General features: G+C 40.6%; 2 protein-coding genes across 3 annotated transcripts; one reads left to right on the top strand and one right to left on the bottom strand.

Annotated features, from left to right (window-relative positions):
• The first annotated feature begins 663 nt into the window (after window positions 1-663).
• On the top strand, window positions 664-20,682 carry nek5 (NIMA related kinase 5). Of its 2 annotated transcripts, XM_004566304.4 has the most exons (24): window positions 664-800; window positions 1,543-1,670; window positions 2,219-2,315; window positions 2,395-2,492; window positions 5,388-5,471; window positions 6,212-6,282; window positions 9,370-9,456; window positions 11,300-11,354; window positions 11,616-11,729; window positions 12,111-12,197; window positions 12,770-12,866; window positions 14,054-14,166; window positions 14,506-14,564; window positions 15,420-15,584; window positions 16,291-16,369; window positions 16,627-16,740; window positions 16,898-16,978; window positions 17,130-17,231; window positions 18,218-18,298; window positions 18,490-18,588; window positions 18,837-19,011; window positions 19,112-19,222; window positions 19,326-19,464; window positions 20,288-20,682. In XM_004566304.4, exons 2-24 carry the CDS (start codon window positions 1,548-1,550, stop codon window positions 20,580-20,582), a joined length of 2,526 nt encoding a protein of 841 aa, XP_004566361.1. In that variant the 5' UTR covers window positions 664-800; window positions 1,543-1,547; the 3' UTR covers window positions 20,583-20,682. The 2 variants fall into 2 exon arrangements, with proteins under 2 accessions (XP_004566361.1, XP_004566362.1); XM_004566305.2 differs by lacking the exon at window positions 20,288-20,682 and having other exon boundaries at window positions 19,296-19,433.
• Window positions 20,683-21,179: 497 nt separating this feature from the next.
• Window positions 21,180-26,555, bottom strand: LOC101475106 (GDP-Man:Man(3)GlcNAc(2)-PP-Dol alpha-1,2-mannosyltransferase). Its single transcript, XM_024805440.2, has 6 exons — window positions 26,427-26,555; window positions 25,926-26,147; window positions 25,417-25,619; window positions 24,897-25,065; window positions 23,098-23,717; window positions 21,180-22,937 (listed from the first exon to the last, which is right to left on the bottom strand). Exons 1-6 carry the CDS (start codon window positions 26,480-26,482, stop codon window positions 22,654-22,656), a joined length of 1,554 nt encoding a protein of 517 aa, XP_024661208.1. The 5' UTR covers window positions 26,483-26,555; the 3' UTR covers window positions 21,180-22,653.
• Window positions 26,556-27,059: the final 504 nt, after the last annotated feature.

The following is a 27,059-nucleotide window of genomic DNA, read 5'->3' as shown; positions in this document are numbered from 1 at the left end:
TGGGGTGTGAATGCTAAAATCTGACAAGAGAAACATGATCCGCCTTTGGCTCTGATCCCAAGTGGCAGACACCCAGTCCACTACATCTATTTACTGAAACATTTTTAATAACTACGCAAACGTAGTATAAATAAATGTTCTTATCTTAAAAAAACATCCAAAATTATACAGGTAAACATAAGATTTTTAGATAACATTACAATGCAGGTATACCAGCAAGTAATCGAAAGTAATATAAAGCAAACAATAGAAAATAATCTTCCTGTGTCCGTGTCCTGTTTATGTGTAAAAATAAAACCGAGTCTAGGTCGGTTACTGCAACAGGCGTAATTAGAGTGTACAGGAAGTGACATGCAACAGCTGCTTTGAACATTTTAATAGATAACCTGTTGAAAGTTAGACTTAAACGAAATTATAAACAAATACATTTAACAGGTAACCTTTTATATAATAATAATTGACATTAACATAATAATAAGAAATCCCCTTATGGCCCAAATGTGTTGCAGTTTAAGTAGTTTACTGCGCAAATAAAAATGAACGAATGAATTAATGAATAATAGGTGCTGTAACACAACACTACAAAATGAAACTGCTGAGCAGCTTGGGAAATATAAAGGCGAAAGCTAATGGCGAACTCGCCTACAAAAACTACTACTCCCAGCATTCTGCGTGGTTTCCTTTCGCGCTTACCGTAGTTCAACACTTCTGAAGACAAGCGCTTCCTCTAATGACTTTATAAGTAATTTGCAGCCGTTTTCTTTCGCAATGTGACTTCTGCTTTTGCTACTTTCGAAAGGGTAAGTGCAGAGCTTCTGTGTCGCTATAAGAGAGAAAAAGTGAGCACTGTCCTCCTCTTTGGTGAACTTGTGTTAAACGTGCTAAATTGAATGCTAGTAGACTGTGTTTCAGTCTCCATGGCAACGGCCTTAGTTCCGTCTGTGTTCGACGGCGACTTAATAATTAAGAAAAATGAAGGCGTTAATAGTTGTTTAAACTTATTCCAAATTGTTTAACCCTGTCACGCATAGTGGTCACAACAGTGGACAGCTATTCAAAGTCTGTTTTCTTGTATTTGTGTCAGTGTTGATGGTATACTTGCACATAAACCACTACATTGGACACTGATGTGTCGCTCCATACCCTGCCACCCACTGGTCAGCAAGGTTTCCACCTACGTGGACATGTAAAAAATTCTTTGAATAGTACATGTTTTAAAAAAAATGAAGTTCAAAAATCTTTTTTCATGCCCTAAAGATGAATAAAAATACTTTCAAAAGAAAAAATCCTGATTGAGGTTTCCATAATTCATGCATGAAAGGGTTAATAATACTGATTCGTTTTTTTTAAGGCGAGGGCATAGGCAAATAGCTTACACGCATTTATTTTATTTTGTTTTACCACCGTTTTAACATTTTCATTAATTTTTAAAATGAGAACAAAAAGTTTACTATTTTACTTTTTTTTTTTTCCATTATTACTCAGTCTCAGTGAGTTTGTGTTTCATCAGCTAAACTGTTTGCCCCTCATATTGTCTTCCAGGGGCAATGAACGACTATGAGGTTATCAGACAGATTGGGCAGGGTGCATTTGGAAAAGCCTTCCTGGTCAAAGACAAAGGGGGAGGTGGAAACACACAGTGTGTGGTCAAAGAGATCAGCCTCAGGAAGGTACAGCAGCATAGCTCAGTTTCACTACCTGCAGTGCTGCCTGGGATCAGGAAAACGATCACACTATATTGCTCTCTGTGACTTACACATGCATTCAAGCAGCTTTGTAGTGTCTCAGCTTTGTAATGTATGCTTCAAGCACAAACTAAGCTTATCTAATATACAGGCACCAGCTTAATTTGAAGTAGAATCAGGTTATGGTAAAACAACTCATATTCTGCAGTCAGTATAGACTAAGACAAGTCTTAAATAAGCTGTCTTTCTCACTGTGTACATTAGATTATGTCTTTTGTATGTCACTACAGCCCTTGAGACATTCTACATCTCTCAGCTAAAAATCGTGTTGCTTAAGTGTTATTTGTTACAAGAGTAACTTCAGTAAATAATATACTTACATTGAAAAGCACTGATGATGAATGGTTAGTTGCAGCCCAGATAAAACCATTAGAGCTCAAGTGATCAATTCTAAACTATATTTAGTGCTTATTTAGAAGTATTTTTCCCAAGAACACATTACTCCTTTTATTTTTGTGTGTTTTGCTGCTCAGATGTCAGCAAAGGAAAAGGAATCATCCAATAAAGAGGTGACGTTGCTGTCAAAGATGAAACATCCAAACATTGTCACCTTCATCCGGTCCTTTCAAGGTATGTGTGGGCTTCAGAGTAGAAGATGTAATGTATCAGTTTATATCAGTGTTAAAGTGTTTTCTGGATGTCTGTATAGAGAGAGGCAGCCTTTATATAGTGATGGAGTACTGTGACGGAGGAGATCTGATGAAGAAAATCAACATACAGAGAGGAGTTCCTTTCACTGAGGAGCAGGTATACCTCACCCTGGCCTTAGCTATTTGATAAAGGCTGATCAGATTTTCCTCACTGTGATAGTTTTGCACTGAAATATGTTCACAAACACACTGAAGGACATTCAGTCTCTGTTATTACTGCACGCAAGAAATAACAGTACAAACACACATCGATCAGACATAACATTATGACCACTGAGAGGTGAAGTGAATAAGACTGATTATCTCTTCATCATGACACCTGTTAGTGGCTGGGATATATTAGGGAGCAAGAGCCCTCAAGGTGTAAGGTTTGGAGAAAAATTGTGATGGCTAGATGACTGGGTTAGAGCATCTTCAAAACTGCAGCTCTTGTGGGGTGTTCCTGGTCTGCAGTGGTCAGTACCTAATCAACAGTGGTTCAAGGAAGGGACAGTGGTGAACCAGCTACAAGGTTATGGATGCGTGTGAAGAGCGAAGGCTGGGCTGTGTGGTCCAATCCAGCAGACAAGCTACTGTAGCTCAGATTGCTTAATGTTAATGCTGGTTACATACAGTGGCTTGCAAAAGTATTTGGCCCCCTTGAACTTTCCCACATTTTGTCACATTACAGCCACAAACATGAATCAATTTTATTGGAATTTCACGTGAAAGACCAACACAAAGTGGTGCACACGTGAGAAGTGGAACGAAATCATACATGATTCCAAACGTTTTTTACAAATAAATAACTGCAAAGTGGTGTGTGCATAATTATTCGGCCCCCTTTGGTCTGAGTGCAGTCAGTTGCCCATAGACATTGCCTGATCCCTAATGACTAAATAGAGTGCACCTGTGTGTAATCTAATGTCAGTACAAATACAGCTGCTCTGTGACGGCCTCAGAGGTTGTCTAAGAGAATATTGGGAGCAACAACACCATCAAGTCCAAAGAACACACCAGACAGGTCAGGGATAAAGTTATTGAGAAATTTAAAGCAGGCTTAGGCTACAAAAAGATTTCCCAAGCATTGAACATCCCACAGAGCACTGTTCAAGTGATCATTCAGAAATGGAAGGAGTATGGCACAACTGTAAACCTACCAAGACAAGGCCGTCCACCTAAACTCACAGGAGTTTGCAGCCAAGAGGCCCATGGTGACTCTGGACGAGCTGCAGAGATCTACAGCTCAGGTGGGGAATCTGTCCATAGGACAACTATTAGCCGTGCACTGCACAAAGTTGGCCTTTATGGAAGAGTGGCAACAAGAAAGCCATTGTTAACAGAAAACCATAAGAAGTCCCATTTGCAGTTTGCCACAAGCCATGTGGGGGACACAGCAAACATGTGGAAGAAGGTGCTCTGGTCAGATGAGAACAAAATGGAAGTTTTTGGCCAAAATGCAAGACGCTATGTTTGGCAGCATCATGCTCTGGGGGTGCTTCTCTTCAGCAGGGACAGGGAAGCTGGTCAGAGTTCATGGGAAGATGGATGGAGCCAAATACGAGGCAATCTTGGAAGAAAACCTCTTGGAGTCTGCAAAAGACTTGAGACTGGGGCGGAGGTTCACCTTCCAGCAGGACAACGACCCTAAACATAAAGCCAGGCCAACAATGGAGTGGTTTAAAACAAAACATATCCATGTGTTAGAATGGCCCAGTCAAAGTCCAGATCTAAATCCAATCGAGAATCTGTGGCAAGATCAGCTGTTCAGAAACGCTGTCCATCTAATCTGACTGTGCTGGAGCTGTTTTGCAAAGAAAAATGGGCAAAGATTTCAGTCTCTAGATGTGCAAAGCTGGTAGAGACATATCCTAAAACACTGGCAGCTGTAATTGCAGCAAAAGGTGTTTCTACAAAGTATTGATTCAGGGGGCTGAATAATTACGCACGCCCCACTTTGCAGTTATTTATTTGTAAAAAATGTTTGGAATCATGTATGATTTTCGTTCCACTTCTCACGTGTGCACCACTTTGTATTTGTCTTTCACGTGGAATTCCAATAAAATTGATTCATGTTTGTGGCTGTAATGTGACAAAATGTGGAAAAGTTCAAGGGGGCCGAATACTTTTGCAAGCCACTGTAGATACATAGAGCATCACAGTTTGTTGTGTGTGGGGCTGGATAGCTGCAGACCAGTCAGGGTGTCCGTGCTGACTCCTGCCCACCACCGAAAGTGGCAGGAATACGCACGTAAGCATTAGAACTAAACCATGAAGCAATGGAAGAACGGGGTCTCATTGGACAAATCATGTTTTCTTTTACCTCATGTGGCTGCCCGGGTGTGTGTGACTCACTTACCTGGGCGAACACCTGGCAATAGGATGCACTATGGGAAGAAGGCAAACCAGTGTTATGCTTTGTGAAATGTTTTGCTGGGAAACGTTGGGTCCTGTCATCCATGTTGATGTTACTTTTATATGAGATACCTACCAACGCATTATTGCAGACCAACCGCACCATTGAACCAGTACTCCCGGATGGCCTTTTCAGCAGGATAATGTGCAACAAAACAAAAATGGTTACAGAAATGGTTTGAGGAGCACAACAAAGGGTTTTAACATGTTAACTCGGCCTCGGAATTCCCCAGATCTCAAACCAATTGGACATTGATGTCTCTGTGAGGCATCAAAGTTTGTCCAGCACATCTGGATGTGCTGGACAAACAAGTCCAATCCAAGGAGCCCTCACCTTGCAACTTAACAATTAGAAGATCTGTTGTTGGCATCTTGCTGACAGATACCACAGCACACCTTCATGCCTCGATGGGTTGTTAGGCTGAGTTGTTTTGGCAGCAAAAGGGGGACCAACACAATATTAGGCAGGTGGTCACAATGTTATGCCTAATCAGAACATTAATTGTGGAGGTTTTCATTTATATTCTTCATTAGGTGGTAATTTGCTCTCTATCCATATGAAAATGTCACAGTAATAAAACAGTTGCATGTTTCTTAGATCGTCGACTGGTTTGTTCAGATCTGTCTGGGCCTCAAACACATCCATGACCGGAAGATTCTCCACAGAGACATCAAAGCTCAAGTATTTAACCTGCTTCACTACAGCCTGCAATTACATATAAAGCTAATTCATTCAAAACAAGCTGTTCTGTCTGTGTTCAGTATTTGTAAACTATTTTGAACTTTTCAACAAATTACACAAAACAGGTGGCCTTATATAGTAATGGTGTTTTTTCAAATAATAGTGATCAAACTTGCACATGCATTCACCTCCTCATGAACAGTTATATGTTTTTATGATTTACATATAGATTTTGGACTAAGATGTGAAAGAAATGCACGAGACCTGTTATTTATTTCTGTAGTCTGTGTCCTGACAACAACCAATGTAAGTCTGATTATCATTTTTAAAGACAAGGATTGTGATCACAGTCACCTGTCAGAACCAAACTGAACAAGTACCATCACTTTACCTGAGCTTTACAATGCAGAGTTTACATCATGCATTATATTCATTATTGGACATTTACGTGGTAAACATTACCCACAGAGACTGAGGTTGAGTTTTATAATTATCTAGTGTTATCATTGCACAGTATTGTACAGCTGAACTGTCCTGAGGTCAGCTTTGCATTGAACAAAGACCTTGCTGTATGCCAGCTCCAAGAATATCTCAAAACAACTGACCACAGACTACTCATGGCCATCACTGTCTATCATCAGTCTTATCCGTTTACACACACACACACACACACACACAATGTTAGTGCCATCCTTGTTGAACACAGACATCCTTTCATTCTTGCTCTCCCTCTGGTCTAGAATATCTTCCTAACCAACGGAGGGATGAAAGCGAAGCTGGGTGACTTTGGAATCGCAAGAATGTTGAATAAGTAAGTCAGTGTCATCTTCACACACACACACACACACACACACACACACACACACACACACACACACACACACACACACACACAGACAGTGCAGCTGTCTGTCGCTGAGCCCTCTGTAAAACATGGATGACTTCCAAACAACTGATTATCATTCCACAAACCGTCGTCCCGGACATGTAAACAAATGGCTGTGGAAATAATGGTCTGTCTGTAGTTTTTTTGGCTGCTTGCAGAGAATGATAAAAACACATCCATGTCCTGTAAATAACAGTCTGTGCATGCAATAATTTTTAGACATGACTGAAAATAGCAAACATGTTTAAAATGTTTCAGCAATTGGACGTTTGATGAACATTTGGGCAGAAAATCATGGCTCGCAGAGAATGAGTCCTGATGCCGAAGAATATTCTTTGACTGATTTTCATGAGAGCCACCAGCAGGTTTTGATTTACGCTTTGTAGGAGTTCAGCCAGCTTCCACTTGTACGACTGACATTCATTTATACTTTAGCTTCACTTCAAGATCACTATCTGGTGTTTTTCATAGATTTGCAGGAGAGCTGAGAGAAAATACAGAAAAAAAAAATAACTACAAATTAATTTTTTATTCTATAAAAATATATTTTACTGATACACAAAATTAAATTAGCCAGACAACTCTACATCTCTGAACTGAAAACCAGTTTAATACTGCTTTTCTATATTCATCCACTGACAAACTACTTAATCTCTCCAAAACCATACCAACTGAATTTCTTTCAATAAATAAATGTGACAAATTTCTTTCTTTCTACAAGAGCAATGTTCATGATATCATAGGTAATATCTTAGTCTGTTACAGTAATTTGCCTCATATTCTCAGCTTTAAATTTTAAAGATCAGGAAGGAATTATTCATCAAGTCCTACACCTTGTTCCTTGACTCCATTCCCATGAAACTATTCAAATTTGTAGCTCATGTTTTACAAATCATTTAGTCAGTATCAATAGTTCTCCACATACTGGCATCTTCCCTGTTTCTCTAAAATATGTAATAATCACACCACTATTTAAGAAAAATAATATTGACATAATTTCCCTTTTCTAATATTTTATTCTTCCCTTTCACAAAATTTGGAAAATTTGTTTACAAACAACTGAGTAAATATATATTTAACAGTCTTTATGATAAGTACCAATCAGGGTTCAAATCCACTCAGAGCACAAAAACGTATGACGCCTTTTGTATGGCCTGCTTTAACAACGTACTAACCTTATTTACAATCAATATTGTATGGATGTAATAATGGTGCTAAAGATACAGAGGGCTGTTAAAAAATAAAAAGAACATCAATAAACATCAATAATGGCTCACAAAGAGTCTGAGTTTTAGTTCTATCTGAACTCACTCCTGCTTTCAGCACCACGACATTCTAATTCAAAGGCTTCATGACACAGTGGGTTTACCAGGTCAGGTTCCTGATTGCATGGATGGATGGATCCTCAAGGCTCAGTCCTTGGTCCATTGCTGATTAACCTTTACGTACTCCTACTTGATACTATCACGAAGAATCATAAGATATCCTCCCATTCTTATGCAGATGACACATAGTTGTGCTTATCCTTTTCCTCTGATGAACTAACCTCCATTCACAAACTAATGAGCTGCACTGATGACATTAACTGCTTGATGTCTGGAAAGTTTTCTAGAGCTGGATAGAAACAAAACAGAAATATTTGTTGTTTTTCCAAAAAGTCAGAGACAGAAAATGCTTTCGTATTTATCCACTCTGTCTCTCTCAGTGAGCAAGTCTGGAGTCTTTCAGTCATTCTGGGTTTCAGTTTTGATAATCGCATCAATATCGTCTCAAACTGACTCTGAGAAATTGGTCCATGCATTCATATCGAGTAGGATAGATTACTGTAATGCTCTGTTTGCCAGATTATCCAAATCATCAGTAGGGTGACTTCAGCTCATTCACAATGCAGCAGCCAGAATCCTAACAGGTACCAGGAAATGTCATCATATTACCCCAGGGCTGAAAGCACTCTGTTTGGCTCCCAGCACAATATAGAATAGCCTATAAAATGCTATTACTTGTGCAAACCATGCTTCTTTAATGGCAGTCCATTAAGCTTAGTTGCCAATTAACTCGAATGTGTTTTTCGTTTTTTCCCCAGTAACAAAATACAGCAGATAATTAAAGTAATGGTTCACATTAGACGGATAGGGGAGAAGGCTAAAAGCTCTTATATTAAAGCTTTTGCAAAACTTGCATTTACATATGATTTATTTTCTAACAGCAGAGTTTGCTCTGATAATCCAGTTCTTCAATCTCAGTGCAGGCAATGTACGGTAAATGGACTTATTCTTATATGGCCCTTTTCTACTCTCCTGGAGTACTCAAAACAATCTATACAACATGCTAAATTCACCCATTCACACAAACACTGGTCTAAACACCGTGTCCCAATTACTGGTGAATATACGCTCACCAACCACTTTGTTAGGTGCACCTCAAAATCTGATGATCTACTGGGATTTTCCCATAAAAACAATTCATAAAAGAGAAAATAACCAGTGAGCAGGTGAAAATGGCTAAAAAATAAACACCAGACTTACGTGTTAGTCTTTGTAAAGAAGAGAAACAAGTTTTCTACAATCTAATTAGCCAGTTAGATAACTTATGATACATATTTTCCTGATCACTTAGGTTCATAGCTTCATGTTCTTACATTTTGACTCACTGACAAAAGGAGCTTCAGTTTAAAGTTATGTTTGGTCTTGTTTGTGTTTACATTTTTCCAGAAAGTCATTTCATTTGCTTTTCTCCAGAACATATATTTAATGTTTCTCGTCACCACTAATGATGACTTCCATCTTACATGGCTGACCAAAAAAACAAAAACAAATGCTTCCTTCAAGACTTTGCCTCAACCAACTGTTTTCACTGAGTGCCCTTACTAAAAAAACATTTGTATGAAAAACACCCATATTGCTTTATGAGACCACTAGTAATTTAGTGTATGTTCTTTGATAGCATGCATATAAACTTGTATTTACAGTTAATTTATTTATCCTAATAGTGTTGTTTCTGTACATTGTGTAGTACCTTGGAGCTGGCCAGGACCTGTGTTGGGACACCGTACTACCTCTCCCCAGAGATCTGTGAGAATCGGCCCTATAACAACAAGACGTATGTATGTGTGGTTGCCAGTATGATATATATATATCATACTGTTCAGATTGTTCTGTTATACCTGTGCAACCAGTAAGCTCCATAATATAACCTCTTTTTGGATATTTATTTTATTCCATGATAAGCTACAGAGGCTTGTTGTGCCCACAATTTAATGTTTAAAGAAAAAGTTATACAAACCAATTAAAGGAGGGGCACAAAAATAGAGCAGATATGGTAAAACTGTGTTTTTGTTTTGTACCTCACATGTGTGGGGCTGAAGCTCCAGTTGTGTTCAGCTCTGAAACCAGACATCTAAATGTCTGCACAAATAAATTGATCTGTCATTAACTTTGATCTTTTTTAGCAGTGGAGCCAGAGTGTAAAGTCTGTTTATTAGGAGCAGCTTATGTAGGAAACTACATAAAAAGAATTTTCTGATAATTTATATGTGAATATTTGCTTTTTTAAATGTTGTAGTATGAAACAGTATGTCACAATGTAGTTTTTATCATCTTTCTTAGTTTTGGTCCCAGGTTTTTGAGTTGTTTTGGAGTACAGGAAAACCTCATAGTACAAACTTCCTTCTTCATAGTACAGTCCCCTGCAGTCCTCTGCTATGTTTTTCAGTCTCTTGAAAGTAAAAAATCCTTCTAACCCTTAAAACTATTATCCTTAAAGGCCCACAGTTTTCGAAGAACACAGTTTTTAAATTGCTCTGTTTTAAAATTTACTGTCTCAAAAATTGACTTTTATTTTTAAGACATCTTTATCTTGAGGAAACCGCAACACAAGTATGCAGCGTGCATCACACGGAATCAGCCACTGAAGCCTAAAACCTTTTTTTGTTCCAGGAAATCATTGGTGAAATCATTGTGATCTTGAAATCCCTGCTACACCTTGTTTTTGGGGACTAAGCTGTGATTGGATGTGGGAGGGTTTAAACAAATAGCTGAGGCCAGAATGAGGAGGTTCCCTGCTAGAACCTGTGGCTGTGGATTAGCTTTGTGGGTGTAATAATAGAGCACGGTGCTGTAATCTTCCAGTCATGATCTGCTCAGGCTGCAGCACCTTCACTCGTGTCAATGTGTTGAAACACATACACAGAGAGACACATACAGGCCTGCCAAAAGCAAACTCACACATGCAACATCTCAAGCTGATGATTCGTCCTTCCTCCATTCTTTTTTGTGTTTTTGCTGCACTCTTCTGCAGTCTTATTTTGATACAACTGAGGTCAAAGTTCCTTCCTCTTTCCCACACACACACACACACACACACACACACACACACACACACACACACACACACACACACACACACACACACACAGAGTTTTCATGGCTGACACCCCTACTGACATGAACTAATTCCAAACTCCTAAGCTGTCCTTTCAGAAGAAGACAGAAATGCCTTTAACTTCTCAACGCTTAAAAGGTCCCACCAAACTGCGAGAGGACAAACACCCCACACCCACGCTTGGCTCTGAGCCAAGAAAGCAAATGCCTGAAAAGAATTTTTACTATTGGCAGCTATGCTCTGATTAGCTGCTTCAGTGCTCTTAAGATTGTGGTGTTGTTCAGCTCAAGCGGACTGGAAACTTAAGTTTCACAAGGAAATATTGAGTTATACAGGTGAGGTGTATCAGAAATAATAATTTAACATGCTTTGCAAACACACTTTAGTAAATAAAACCCCCAAAAATCAACACTGAGGTGAGAGTGGTTTGTAATAAAGTCTATGTCTCACTAGAAAGTTGATGTGGTTAAAATGTCCGATTGCTTTTGAAATCTTTCCTTCTAACCTTGGTCCGTGTGTGTGTGTGTGTGTGTGTGTGTGTGTGTGTGTTTCCTTCCTGCAGGGATATCTGGTCTCTGGGGTGTGTCCTGTATGAACTCTGTACCCTAAAACATCCAGTAAGATGCCCAACGCCCTGCACACCCAAAGCTGCTTCACACACTCAGCTTCACTAATGCTGTCTTAATGCTAACACTTACGCCAATGCTGGCCTCTGTGTAGGAGTGCAGTAAGAGAATCAGAATTAGACCGAATAGGAAACTGACACAGAATCTGTTTTGGTCGTCCAAAGTAGAGACATTTACATGAACTCTCTGTGTGCTGCATATATATATCCCATGGGGTATTTGTGTGTGCCTGTGTCGACTTGTCTCCTGCAGTTTGAGGCCAGCAGCTTGCGACAGCTTGTCAGTAAAATCTGCAGGGGGCGCTACAGCCCAGTACCCAGCCGCTACTCCTACGACCTACGCCTGCTGGTCACCCAGCTCTTTAAGGTCAGACACTCTCATGTCACTTCCAGGTTTTTCATTTGGTCTGTGGATATGAGTTAGATAAACAAGTGTGCAAAACCAACAAGTATGAACATGAAGCTGGTCTTTTGACTCAGACTTAATTAGTAATGAGTCAGACTGTAATTAGCAGGGAGTAGAACAACTGCTCCTTTGGGCTAATATCTGAAGTGGTTTGGTCATGCGACCAAGATGTCACTTTGGAGCAGCTAGTCTGGATGCTTCCTACAGGAAAGAGACTGCATTGGTAGACCGAGATGGTGTGTCTTTGCTAAAAAATACCTTTGGATCTCCCAGGAAGCGCTGAGTTTGTACTTTAATTGTGCATACACATGAAAGCAAACATTTTTTTTCTTTCTTTTTCAGGTCAACCCACGAGACCGTCCCTCAGTCACTTCAGTCCTCCGACGTCCTATTTTGGAGAAACATATCAGCAAACACCTGGATACTCAGGTTTGCAATCGGATTGGTTCACAGATTATTGATGTCATCAAATCGTCTCAGTAAAAGGAAATTGTTCATGTTTACAACATAAAAAAGATAGTTTAGGAATAAGATAATATTAGCACTGTCACTAATTCATGAAACAAAATCAAACACATAAACCAATCAATCAATCAATCAATCAATCAATCAATCAAGATCATACAAGCACAGCAAACAAATTTCTTAAAAAATAGTACTATATGGGCATAATACTAAACAACTACTTAGTTATAAATATTTTAAAATATTTTTTCAGTGCCCAATATATTTGTCAAACAGATTGAAACATTACTAAATATTAATTGAGATTAATTGAGATTTTAGATAATTCAGATTTCAGGAATTGTTTTGTTTTTCAGACAGAACTTCACGGGTCATGAATTCAAACAGATCTCACATTACATAAAATGATATAGTGTGTTAGTTTAAATGTTTGTAAATTCCAGGTATTGACTTGGTCATAAAAATCTCTGACAGATAAATACATATATGAATGTGCAGGTTTGCTTCTGTTTTTGTGATTTCTTGTGTGTGAGCAGGTGATGCAAGAGGAGTTTAGCCACACCGTGTTGCATAGAAACAAAGCTGTGGGGTCTCAACCAGTTAAAACAAGAGGGGGAGCAGCAAAAACACCAGGTGCAGCTGGACTTACAATACAAAATTTTAAATTACTTGGAAGGCAGCTTTTTTCCCTCACACATCTCCTGGAAAACATGCTTTGATTTTTTTTCCCCTTCTGATTTAGGTTCTGTCAGTATCTTCTGCCTATTCTATTCCTAGACTGTGTCCATGATGTTGAGGTCAAGACTCCTTACAGCCCAGACCATCTGCTGCAATACTTCTGCTTGTACTTCTTTTTCTGTTGTGTTGCTCAAGATAGTTCATTATGACTTGGACCATGTTGTTATGGTGCAGATCGAATTCAGGGGCTTCAGATGTTAGTCTGATGTGTTTATTGATGGTTATATGTTTTAATTTACTTTCAAAATAATTTAAAGAACATAAAGCATAGCTGTAGGGATGCCTCTGTATGCTGTGTGCACATATCAAACATAATTCCCTGTGGTGTCTTTCCAGTCACTGTCTATGATGCAGGAGTGTTTTTTTCCAAAACTTTTTGCATTACTTTTTATAGTACAAGCACTAAGAGTTGTATTAGATAAACATCAGCAGAGCCTTCAGGTATAAGAGCAGTAAGAGAATCTCTTAATAATTTCAGTTCTGTTCTGAGTCTTCAATTGTGTATACTGTAGTGACACCCAGTGGTAGCTTACCCACACCACGACTGTCCTTCAACACATCTGATAAGCTGCAGGGAAACTCCTGTCCGCTCGTATCACTCAGTAACTGTTGGGGAAGAGCTGGAACCTGATTGGACTAAATGTAATCACCTTACATCCTGGCTCACATTGTGTTTTGATAACATCAGCGCACAGCCCAAGGACAAATCACTGAGGGGGTGTTTATTTTCACTTTCTCCTTCACAATGGTTACCTAACTTATTTGTCTCAACACTTGCACATTATTTTTACCTGTTGTGTGAGTGGTTTAGTCTTTTTCTTTTAATCGATAAAGCAGTGCATGAAAAACTGCATGCACTGTCAAAGCAGTAACCCCCCCCCCCCCCACTGTATACACGTATAAACCTACATTTATGTCATGTGTGAAAGTGACACATTAAAAACACAGAAACCAAGAAAAGTGAACTTTATCTGTGAGACAGCGACCATCAACAACAATCACAGCGTGTGACTCTGTGCTCACAGACAGCAAAAAACAGCCCACTCCTTGTTATTCTAACTCAAGATTCTCATGTTTTCCAGGTAAGATTCAGAAGGCTAGAGTAGCCGAGAGGCCGGGGAATGCCAACAAGCGAGTGCCTGCTAAACCAGATTGGAAAGTCCCTCTCAAAGCCTACACACCCACCCACCATAAAGTAATAACATGGAAACAATATCCACAGTTTCACTGATTACCACCATAAAAAAGTAACTTTGTAAGTTTCAGCGGTTAATGACTTGCTTGACTTGCTAGCTTATTTTTAACTACTGTACCTCCAGTGGTGTGGAACTGCTGTACTTAGCTAGTAGGTGCTTTTTCAGATTTGGAGTAGAGCTCGTATCACCCAAGCATGATTTTTGCTTTACTGGAATTCTTTGTTCTTTTAACAAAGCTGCAGTAAAGCAATGGAAGCACAGCTCAGTCGGTATAATACAGTTCTTTAGTTTTTCTTGTATTTCTGTTGTATTAATACTGCATTTGTTTGTAATTGCAGCCTCCTCAACGTAGAGAAGCACAACTAGCAGCCAATAGAGAGTTTCCAGGGATCCAAAGGTTTGCTCAGAATGATGTGAACGCATAGTAACTCCTTTGGTCCTATTCCCGCCTGATATTGACACTTCTGTTTACAGCTGTGTAACCTGACCAGCTTTAAGTGCATCTTATTTCAAGATGATCTGTAAAAAAAAATTAGAGCTTATAATAGCTAGCCGCAGCCTCATATGAACATGACATATTACATCCATCTATCCTTTTTCTGCTTATCCAGTTCAAGTTTGGGTTGGGGTACTGGGGTGCCCATCCCAGCTTCATACAGTGAGAGCTGGGGTACATCCTGGACAGGTCATCAGTCTGTCACAGGGCTAATACAGAGAGACAGACAACCATTCACTTTCACATTCACATGTATGGCCAGTTTAGCATCACTAATTAGCCTAAACCCAAGAATGTTTTTAGACTGTGGGAAGAAGCCGGAGTTCCCAGGGAAAACCCACACAGACACGGGAAAGCATGTAACCTCTGCACAGAAAGTCCCCAGACTGGATTTGAACATAGACAAATTACACCATGTCATTATATATTTAACAAAAATTAAGCCAAAATGCAGAAGCAGTGTATGACAAAGTAGACCCTTAGCTGATGCAGAGGGAATTAAGTGGGTAAGTAGCAGCCATGTGCTGCTAATCAAATGTGCTTGATTTAAATCATCATCATCAAGTCTCCAGAGCTCATCAAGTTATGTCCTGATATGTAAAACCTTAGAATTGAAAGGATGTACTTTCTTATACCTCTATTGTATGTTTCTTATCATTCATACAGATACAGATCTCAGGTTTGGTTAATCAACCATTAGCTTCACTTAATGATGATGGTTTATCATGCATGTATAATATGTAATATTAATTACAGGTTTAATGGTCAGCAGCCTGTCAGCCATTACCAGCATTACCACGCCCAGTTGGATGCCTTTCAGAGGAGGAACAAAGAGGATGTTCTTCCTCTTCCTCCTGTGGAAAGACCAAAGGAGCAATGTGAAGACCAAGCTGCTCCTTGTTCTGTGGAACCATATCAGCTGTGAGTGACCAAAGACCAGTACACCTGTAGCTAACAATTATTCAGGAAACAGTTTCTGTAAAAACTTTAAATTAAATCAACCAATAAAAACAATAGGATAGAAAGTACATCCAGCTATCATTACAGTAGCATAGCTGTCAATTGAGTTCCTCTTCATTAATGGATGATTTGTTTCAGCTGTACATACAGCCATTAAAGGTTCTTTTTAAGTACTTAAATGGGATAAAACGGTAAAATATCTTCTTGGTTAGCTCTGATTCCCTAGCATCAGGGAAAAGTCTCCAAAACTAGACCAGCCTTCATCCAGACGACCATAAATTTGGAACTGCACTCATACTAGGACCTAGCAGCACACTTTATGTAAATAGCAGCGACTCATAAAAACAGTCAGCAGCTGTTCAGCTTTCAAGTAGATAAGAGTTTTTTGCAAGGGAGAAGAACGGTCCTGCCCTGTCTTCCTGTTCTCACCCCAACAGGTCATGATAGATGCCCTGAGCCTAGTTCTTCCTGTTAAAAGGGAGTTTTCCTTCCCACTGTCGCCAAAGGCTTACTCAAAGACAGTGATCTAGTTGTTGGTGTTTTCTCTGTAACCCATGTAGGGTCTTTACCTTCAATATAAAATACCTTTAAGCACCTGTTCAGTGATTTTACGCTATATAAATACAATTGAATTGAACTAAAGTAACAGTTAATCTTCTTCTGTCAGTGTGGCTGCCGCTCGAAATGAATACCTGCAGAGAAGACAGGAGGCCAACGACTACAAGCTGAGAGCAGAGAAACAGCTGGTAGGACTAAGCTCTGTGCCTCCACACACTGTTGCTGGAATATCTACTCTTCTATTAGTGTATTAACTATAAGCGGAGCTGTAGTGTTGTGGTTAGTGTAGTGGAACACAAGTACATCAAAACTGTTCACTATTAAACTGTACTAATGCACAGTAGAGTTTATTACCTGTAAGACTATACTGTAAGAAATGAAAGTGGCACAGTTTTCACAACGATTAGCCACTTTTACCTTTAGCCTTCGCTTTTCTGTTGTTCAGGGTCTGCGTCCATGTACAGCTGAGCGCAACAGCAAGCCTGGTGGTCAAGAGCAGGAGGTGGGCAAACCTGAACACCAACATATGCCTTTGGACAAGAGACAAGGGGGTCAGCAGGTGGGACACACTCACAAGACACAGCAGCCATTAAAGTGAGCAGTTATGTTTAGTATCTAAATGAAGGACAAAAATGTGTTTACAGAAATAAAGAAATGCAGAAAAACTCTCCTAGGAATGTTTTCTAGTAGCTTTTAGAGTGTGTGTGTGGTTGCAGGAGTACCTGCGTCAGCTCGATCTCATTAGACAGCAATATCACCTGGAGATGAAACAGATGAGGATGAGAGCTGAAGCAGAGGTACGTACAAACTCCTGAACTCTTGAACTTACCCTTTTACACTTTGGGTCACTTCAAAGGTTGAATCAACCTTCTGCAGAAAATACACATAATAGCAACTCTCAGTCAATAATGAAGAGCATTAACATATTTTCATCCTGTCATGTTTCAGGCCAGGCCACAACACAAACTCGAGACCTTTGTGTTGGAGCAATCCAAGGACATAGAACCATCTGTCGACAACAAAGAGCCCCAGGAAGCAGCACCTGCACTGGTGAAATAGATTACTGGATAGGAATCACAAATACTTTCTTCATATTGATGATATTTTAGTAATATAAAGCAATTTTCTAAAGCTAATTTAATTTCTTTCAGAGGCCAGTTAATTTTCTGCTTTCCTGTAGCGTGATATTTGCAGTGCAGTGCCCCTCTTTTACTCATATATGCAAACCTCCAGAGAGGAAAAGGGGCAAGGCTTTACATTTATTCAGACCAGCAACAAACACTTCATAAATATGTGAAAATATCTCTGTAACATGTTCTGCACCATCATGGACTGCAGGCTCTAACTTGTGAATGCAGTGTATGATGGTCAAGTTAGGGTTGGTCTTTCCACTGACCGTTCCTCTCTAACAGCCCATCGCAGCAGCGTCGCCATCAGCTGCCAAACTAACAAACTGTAGCCTTTCTTCACATCAAGGCTTTGTAACTGCAGGATGTGAGACAGCAGACACCGTGCATAACTGAATGAATACAATGGAATGAAATACGAGACTATAGATCTCACCTTTTTAGGGAATGCTGATGTAGATGACCAGGCATGCGTTGGACACCCACTGTAAATATTTGTATTGAATGTCCTGTAAAATGTGACACTCTAAATCTTTTTATTTAATTTTTTATATTAATAATGTAATAGTTTTGACTCTGAAACAACAAGTTGGAACAGAACAGAATCCAGATTGTTCACGTCTTTGCAATATCATTTCAACTATCAAAGCGTTGCCAGTGCACAAAGTGTTGTTTGTACTGTAGATCGATTAAAGGTCCATTCTCCTTGCAAATCACACCCTGTGGCTGCATGGCATATACCTGTATTATCTTCACGAACTATTACAACCCTATAACCATACTCTGACAGTATATTCTGCTTTATTTTTAAAGCAATCACTGTAGTGTTTGCACACATATTTAGGGATACAATATTCATTCTACAGAAGAATTCATAACTGTAGTTTTCTCTGTGTCTGGTTTCTGCAGGATGTTGAAGCAGCTCTGAGGCAGATCAGAGAGGAGAACAGAGACCAGATGAGAGCTTTGGAGAGAAAACACAAAGACAAAGTGAGTTTATACCAACAAAAACAATTCTGCAGAGGTTTAGTCCAGTAATTCTACTTGTATACCTGCATTCAAACTATTTGAATATTGAAGACCTTTCCAGATTCAACAGTGGCATTTAAGTTGTTGACACATCTGAAGCACTGAAGACTACTGTATCTTTTGCTCTTTTTGGGGGTTTGTGACGTCTACAGAGGGGAATCATGTTTGAGATCCGATTAGATAATGAAAAGCTAAGGGAAGACGAGGAGGAGGAGGAGAAAGAAGAGGAAGGAAGAAAACAGGATGACCAGGTGAGAGACAGAAGATATCATCATCATCATCATCACCTTTATTTATAAAGCACTTTAAAACAACCACAGCTGACACAAAGTGCTGTACATAGGAACTATATAATAAAATTACACAAGATATCAATCAAAGCCAAATAAAAGAAAAGGTGAAATAATTAATTAAATAAATATAAATATAATAAATATAGTCTTTAGTATCTTTCTAACTGCCAATCTTCTTCTCACTCTTACGTTCCTTTTCCATGCAGGAAGTGGATCCACTGAATCGAACTCTGTCCTTCCAGGAAGGAGCACAGCTGAAGCTCAAGGATTGGCTACAGGGGAGGAGGGGGTGGAGCAACAGGACTCCTCAGACTTTGCTGAACGCGCTCGGCAACATGGACATCAACTCAGTCTACAACACGGCGGTCGAGGCTGGACAAGGTGCAGCATACCCACAGAACAGCTGGGTGGTGATGCTCAAAATGTTTATTACAATTAGTCGGTTTTTGCTTCTCTGAATAATGTCGATCTATTGGACAAGGTGAGGAAGTGGCAGGTCGTAGGCAGTGGATTGACGAGCCCCCTAACACCCTGCTGAGAGCTCTGGCTCAGGCTGAGCTCACATCATCAACTCTAGATTCAGTGGCCACAGGTGAGACATCACACACTCACATCTGATGGGTGTTGAAACCAGCAGTGTAAAGGGTGAAATGTGCTGTTCTCAGTGGTCCTGGAATGTCTATAATGTGAAAAAGATTTAGAGACACAGCAGGACGGAACAGAGGAGGAAATTAACCCGGACAAAGTGGAGGAAAGGGATGGTGAAGGAGAGGAGGAGTCTGATGTGGAGATGGATGAAGAGCGTCTGGAGCCGAGGTCAGATGATGATGACACGTAAGTCAACACTTCCTTCTGTTCACATTCTAAATATACTGCGTATTTTTACTCCATGCTGCCACAGTGAGCTGAACCAGATGGAGTTACAGTTATCAGATATCAGTTTATTACAGTATTGTACAGAAATTAGAGCAGGGGTCCCCAATCCCAGTCCACGAGGGCCGGTGTCCCTGCAGGTTTTAGATGTGTCCTTGATCCATCACAGCTGATTTAAATGGATAAATTACCTTCTCAACATGTCTTGAAGTTCTTCAGACGCCTGGTAATGAACTAATCATGTGATTCAGGTGTGTTGACCCAGGGTGAGATCTAAAACCTGCAGGGACACCGGCCCTCGTGGACTGGGATTGGGGACCCCTGAATTAGAGGATTAAATGAAAGAGAATCAGATTGTCAACTATAACTTTGGACACATTAGTCAAATTCCAGAAGAATTTAGTGAAAAAATGCACCAAAAATTGCTCGTCAGTGCTACTGATTCATGTAACAGCGCAGAGCTTTACATGTCTCTGAATTTCAGAGGGGGGAATAGAACAATACCAGATATATAAGATATGAATGTATTATAGACAACAAAGTTACTTTTTACATTGAGCAATGATTTTTGCAATGCTTCATATTTTTAGTCACATTTCTACACAGAGGTTGAGCCACAATGTGCAGCGAGTCGAAAAGCCTCTACCCATCTTTACTCAGCAGTGTACACACACCCAGAATTCTGCAACAGAATTAATTACATCAAACATTTTGGTCAATGTGTGTTTGTTTTTAAACTCTTACATGTCATTAAGTGTTAATTTTTTCCACTCTTTCTCATTAGGAACTTTGAGGAGTCAGAGGATGAGCTGAGAGAAGCAGTGGCAGACTCCATGAGGAACCTGTTTGTCATGGAGGACACGAGCTCAGACGAAAAGGAGCAGGAACGCGAACCACTAGCTGATAGGATGGAGGAGGAGATGGATGAAGGTGCAGTGAGCTCTGGAGATCCTCAACAAATCCAAGCAGAGGTCCAGAATTCAAGTGAAGAAGCGGGATCGTTCAAGGTATTTCCTGCTGAGCCTGAGTCCCACAGACAACATACCACAGCTTCAAACGAGCAGCCTCAGACTCCTTAACCGCCTGCAAACTTTAACATTTTGATTTTGTGAGAGTTGGACAAAAATGTAAGAGTAACTGGAATCTGATAATAAAAAGTGATTGTTTTCATGATGTGAATACATGACTCTGTGAAGGATTGTTGTTAATTTAGGTTGTTTATCTGGCGTAACAACAAGTCACACTTTCTCAGTTATCTTTAACCTATTCCAGTAAATAGCCCAGTGGAATAAGATGTTAAGCCTGAATAATGTGCAGTTACGTGAATGTGTGTGTGAGGAAACATACACTATTAAAAGCACAAGAGTTTTTGTGAAATTTAAGGCACTTTGGCTTGTAAGAGGGGAAAAGCACTACTAAATTAATACAAATGGGTATTATCGGACACTCCATGATACTATAATATGACATTATTTCACTGACATGTTATTGGTTGATGGTGATGGACCGCAGGACTCAGCTAAGCAGCTAAACTGGCTTCATAGTACAGGTCTCATATATGACATTTAACAGATGAGTTTTTAATCATGTTTGGTAATGTTTTACTTTTGCGCACGATATCTCGTCTCGTTTATTTCATGTGTGTTTTTTTTACAACAGGCTGGCAGCACACAACAAATCTGAAGTGTTTCGTTTATTGCAGCATTATTTAATTTAATTGCAGTTTGCAAGTGAAACAAACTCCAAACAGCCTTTTTACATGGACAGACTTAAATAGTTCTAATTCATCTTTAAAAATAAAGGTTAGTCAGCCTTTTACATATAATAATATTTCCATGCCTGGACCTCATCACAAACAGGAATACAACAGCTGAAAAAACATTTAAATTAAGAGTGCTTTGGCCATGGTTTAAAACCACAAACCTGTGGGTTTAAGTGCTTCTTGTGCACACAGAAAGCGTTACAAGAAATTCTTCATCAGACAACATTTCCACCCTTCCCTTCACGTACATTTACAAGCATGTTGCTAACATCACGCCACTGCAAAAAATAAAATCAAACTATATCAGTATTAACTGGACATAAATCACTTCTACACGCTTAAGTGTTGGAGCTTGGAATGTCACTCTCCCCGCAATATTAAATTATTTAACGAAATACATTTTGAGAAACGTGAGTGTTCCTGTGGTCTTTCTCACAATCAGTTTTCTCTTCAGCACAGAGATGCAGCAAGTGTGGCTTAGCTTAGCACGAACACAGAAGCCTTAGCTCCACCAACAGTGAAAGCTCTTTAGAGCTGTTGGATTTGCATGTGTCTTGTGAGTTTTATCTACCAGATTCGATCTGTATTTTTAGTTTACTAATCACAAAAGGTTGTTAGCACATATGGGGCGAAGCAGTTATGTGGATAACATCCAATCTGAAACTGTAAAGATATGAGGATGAAAATAAATCACGGGAATTAAACGTTCATCCGGGAATGTTAACACCTCTCTCGTCTTTATGTGAGAACTCCGTTAATGTTCTTTTTCATTGTTACCTAGCTTTACCTTCCGATGACCTCACCTTATTGTTGTCTTTTTTTTTAGCTTTTATGAGTGTCCATTGTTGCACATCCTAACAAAACCCAGGTGATCTCCGGATTGCCTAAATTGTTCCTGGAGCAAATATGACAGAGAACATAAATAATAGCTATAATTATGAGATTAAAGAGGATATTTCCTGAACCTCAAGGTGTCTTGTAATTTTTTATGTAAAGTCATATGAACACATGACTCAGTTTGGAGGTGAACAGAATGTGATTTTTCACCCGATTTTTTTTCCCATCATCGTGCTTCCAGCTCTGCTGTCACTGAAGACTTTCACACAAGTTTGACACACGCACAGTCCTACACTCTTTGTTGGTTTTGTTTATTCATCCCAATTATTTCTCTGGGTGTCCACCCCGAATGTGTCTTGATGATGTTGACTTGCTTTGTGAGATTATTATGCTGAAAATGATCCACCCCATCACACTTAAACCTTCAAGCTTAAGCCATTTTAAACATACACATGACCCTCACTGTTCAATCCTATATATGTGTGTAGCACTATTTAAAAGACCAACAACGTTCTGGTCCCTGGTGGACTCGGCACCTCATCTGTTTTAACTCATCGCTCTAGACTACCCATCAGAGGCTCCATGGCAGCCAGGAAACAAGACTCAAACTCCTGGTCGGAAAATCGTTCCACAGAGTCCCTGGCGTTACGGCGCATTTCCAGTCGAGCGGTTGGTGACAACGACAGGATGGTTTCCATGGCAGCTGCATAGCTGTCCTCACTGTCAGCCAGGAAGCCCGTCTGCCTGCCTTCGTACGGCACCACGATGTCCAGCTTTGGACCTCCAGACTTGTGGGCAAGAATGATGGTGCCTGCGGCCATACACTCCACCACACCTGGAGACAAAGATGGAGGATTAATGTTCAGACCGGCTGATCTGATACAAAAGTCGTACTGTTAAGTTTTTCATTGGGTCATTTCTGTGGAAAACTGTGTAGTAAGTACTATTGAAAAAGAAATACTTTTTACGGTTTTAGTAACACATGCTGTCCTCACCGATGCCGAAGTGTTCATTCCACATTGTGTGCAGACCAATGGTGGCGTCCACCAGCTCTCTCTTCAGCTCCTCAAAGGGGATATTAAGTTTGAATTCGACATAGTCGGCGATGCCCAGCTCCTGACAGAGTCCCCGCAGCATCAACACCCTCTCCTCATCCTCCTGGTTCCTGCATCCGCCAATCAGCACCAGCCGTAGAGACTCTCTCCCCCCTGGGCCGTCCCCTTTCCTGTCTAGCAGTTTGCGAAATGCTCTGATCTGGAGCTGGTGATCCTTCTCTGGCCTGAACTGACCCACCGACACAATGGAGTGGCGCTTCCTGTCCCCTCTGCCGCCGTCCTCTTCTTCTCTTCCAAGCTCCTCCCAGCCCTCCATCTCGTCCTCGTCCTCCAGCGGGACATCTAGGAAGGCCCTGATGTCACAGGGAGGGTAGACGATGCTGGTGCGGCTCGGAGAGCGCCACAGAGCGAGGATGTGTCCCAGCGTCCAGGTGGAGTTCACCATAATGACGTCACTGCAGGAGCCGGCCAGGCCGTACAGCAGAGCAAAGCAGCAGTAGTACACCACCTTCAATGCACTCAGGATTGGGTTTCTTGAGATGAAATCAGCATTGTTGAATCTGAAATATAAAGACGAAGATGAAAGGTAAGGTTTTTGTTTTTTTTGGGCAAGAGTAATCACACAACAGAACATTTACAGGTCAGGATTGGATTAGCCTCAAATGCCTGGGACGCTTTCATACAGCACAACTGAATAGCTTAGGGCAAATCTAGTAACACACTCCACACTGAACACATCGTGTACGTAGCAATTCTCTGTTTTCATTTTACAGAAAGGCTGGATGATTTTTTTTCAATTACTCTTTCTGTCCATGAGTACCACTCAAATTACAGGTAGCAATGAAATAAACTACTAACTCTTTTATGCTACGTCCACACCTACACGGGTATTTGTGAAAACGCAGCTGTTCCGTCCAAACGTAAACAGCGTTTCGAATCACTGAAAACTGCGATTTTTTTCAAAACTCCCTTTTTGCGTTTAGTGTGGACAAGGAATACTGAGTTCCTCACGCAACGTCAAAGGTATGTGCCTTTTTTCACGTCACGCTGTGCGCCACGTTATTGCTTACATGAGATGAATTGCAGAATGGCAGATAGAGACAAAATGTTAATCTGACTATCTGCAGGTTTTACACGCTTACATACACACACGCAGTTACTGTCCCTCCATTTAGAAAGGCAGAGGCGTCACGGTGTGATTATTTTACGTGTAGTTGTTTTTAGTTCCTGTGTAATAATATTCAACATTGCTATCAATACACTTCTCAAAAAATGCCTCTCTGTGCAAAATGGGTTTAAAAACATCAACAGCTGTGGGATACTGTTTGAACCGGGGAAAGAAATCGTGGCAGGATCAGCCTGATGTTATTTGTATCCCACTGTAACTTTACTGTATACAGAGCTAACATCTCCAAAATGTCAGGAGTAGTTAGTCATTACAACAAGTGTTTGTGAACTAAAAATCAAGAATGTGGAATACTGTTTGTCCGTGATTTGAAGAGCGCAGCGCTGCTCCCGACGAAGGGAAAACCAATTCTGCAGGGAGACCTACCTCGGCACTTGTGCAGGTGAAACCAAAGGGCAGACATGCTTCACCATATTTTCTAGTCTTTGGCTTAGAATGAAGGTGGTTTGGAAACACATTCAGCTATGCTTCATCTCCTGCTTTGCCTTTGTGTGGGCGCTAATACTTTGGGAAGCTCTGGATTAAATGGAGCTGTGTCTAAATGCAGTTTTACCCTGGGTTCCTTTCTCTGACCACAGACAGCATGTCGGTGCTGACAGTGGGATAGTGAACGTAGCTTGCCACTTTACAGCCTCCCAGGTAGCGGAAGATCGGCAAGGTGAAGGCGTAGCCCATCGAGTCCACATACAGGTCAGGAACGAAGGCCGTCAGTGCCTCCCACCCTAAAAAACACACACACACACACACACACACACACACACACACACACACACACACACACACTGCGTCACTTCAACTTACAAACCTGTTGATCCCACAGAAAAGAATAAATTCAGTAAAATTAAAGACATATGATCCACAGCACTGGATCACATCTATATGAAGGAATCACATACACATCATGTGTTTCATGTTTGCAGAAACGTTAGCAAAATAGGGTGGAGACTACAAAGAAAATGTTAGAAATATACATCATCTTGTTCCCATATATTAAATCAAAGAAAAAAAATCTTACTGTAATATAAATAAGTACTTGAATTTATTTAGTCTCTCCATTTTAGCCCAGATCTTACCCAGGAACATTGAGCCTGCGCTCTGACCCAGCAGGGTGAAGTGAGGGTAAGAGCTGGCCTCCACGAGTACATGGTGACGCAGGAAGACAAAGGTGACTGATCGAGGCAGCGTGATGTGGAATCGCTGCCGGGCTCCCTCCAGAATCTGCTCACCCGTCACTCCCTGGTCACCCGTATAAACCACAAAGGAGACGCCGGGATATCTGGGATAAAGGCAGAAACTCTACATTAGTGTTTAAACTTAGGGTTTATCTCTGTGGTCTGAGGGTCAGCTTATGTTTTTAAAAGCAGTCACTTGTACTATACTATTTGCTAGAGAGCAAAGAAGCTGATCTAATGGTCTCACTAGATGGTCTGTGGGTCTTGGAGACAATAGTAGAGGTAGTTTCAACCAAACATAGCTGTGAAATCAAGGACAGAGCTGGAAGAGAAGTGACTTCCTCGCCAACCTACAAACAACAACAAACATGAAACATACTTTCCCTTAAAATTATTTTTAAATATTTTACCGGTGCATGAGGGCCCTCAGGGAGCACCAGAGGACCCGCTCCCCGCCTCCTCCCGCGTTACAGTAGGGGTGGAAGAAAGCCACCGCCGGGCCATCATCCTGAGCCCGACGGGCCTTGCGGCGCCCCTGCAGCCACATGCGGACCCCCAAAAGGAGCAGAAGGAGGACGAGGGTCAGGATCAGGCTCAGGTAGAGGCATGGCACCAGCAGCGACCACAGCAGCCTGCGGAGGGACGGAAAAAAGAGGACTGGCAATGTGTGACACTAAAAACAAGCTCTACTCAAGATAATTATTAATCTGTTACTATCGTTACAACCGGACAGGCGACAGTAAATCTGTTATTACTGTTGATTAGGCTAATGATAAGTCAGCTAGCTGCTAGTTAAGCAAAAGTTAGCTTGTCGCGTGTCTCAACAATACTTTTCCTGTTTGTTTGGGGGGGTTAGCACCAGCTCTTTGTACACCATTTTATCACTGAACTGCAAATAAAGCAACACATACCTCATTAAATCGCAAAAACACAGAGATAAGTGGTGGTGGTGGTTGTCGTGTCCCATTTTGACAACACAACTCCGTGACACTAGCGGAAGTAACTGTCAGCTGCCGGAGTTCACCGACTGTGATTGGTTCAGCCTTTGTTTACGTACACGTCATCGACACGTGACTTTCCTGAGTCGCAACGGAGGTCAGAGGAGGGGAGTTTGCGCGGGTATAATGAATGTACCATTAAACACTGGGTGGTGAACTTTGAGTTCATATTTTGTGAGTAAAGAGCGACTCGCTTCTCCCTGAGGGAAACTGTGAAGAGTGCCCGCAAACGAGAAACCATTAAAGTTGTCCTTCAAAGTAAAAGTCGCACCTGTTGGAAATTTGTTAGGTGCAGGAGTTAGGCACAACTTTTATTCTGAAGGCTAATATCATTTTCCTGTTTATGATACACTTCAAAGTTTCATTAAAGCTGGGAGAGCAGTCGGTAGTGCTGTGCGATACTACAGAGGTTAGAATCGATCCAATACCAAGTAACTACAGGGCTAGTATTGGCAATAACAATACCAATACTTTTAACTTAGAAAGGCAGCTTATGTAGACCGGATAAATATAAATATAAATCAGTATTTTTAAATTCTGAACACA

This window comes from Maylandia zebra, linkage group LG16 (genome assembly GCF_041146795.1).
Source record: "Maylandia zebra isolate NMK-2024a linkage group LG16, Mzebra_GT3a, whole genome shotgun sequence".
Taxonomy (NCBI): Eukaryota; Metazoa; Chordata; class Actinopteri; order Cichliformes; family Cichlidae; genus Maylandia; species Maylandia zebra.
This window is presented reverse-complemented; position numbering and strand designations above follow the sequence as displayed.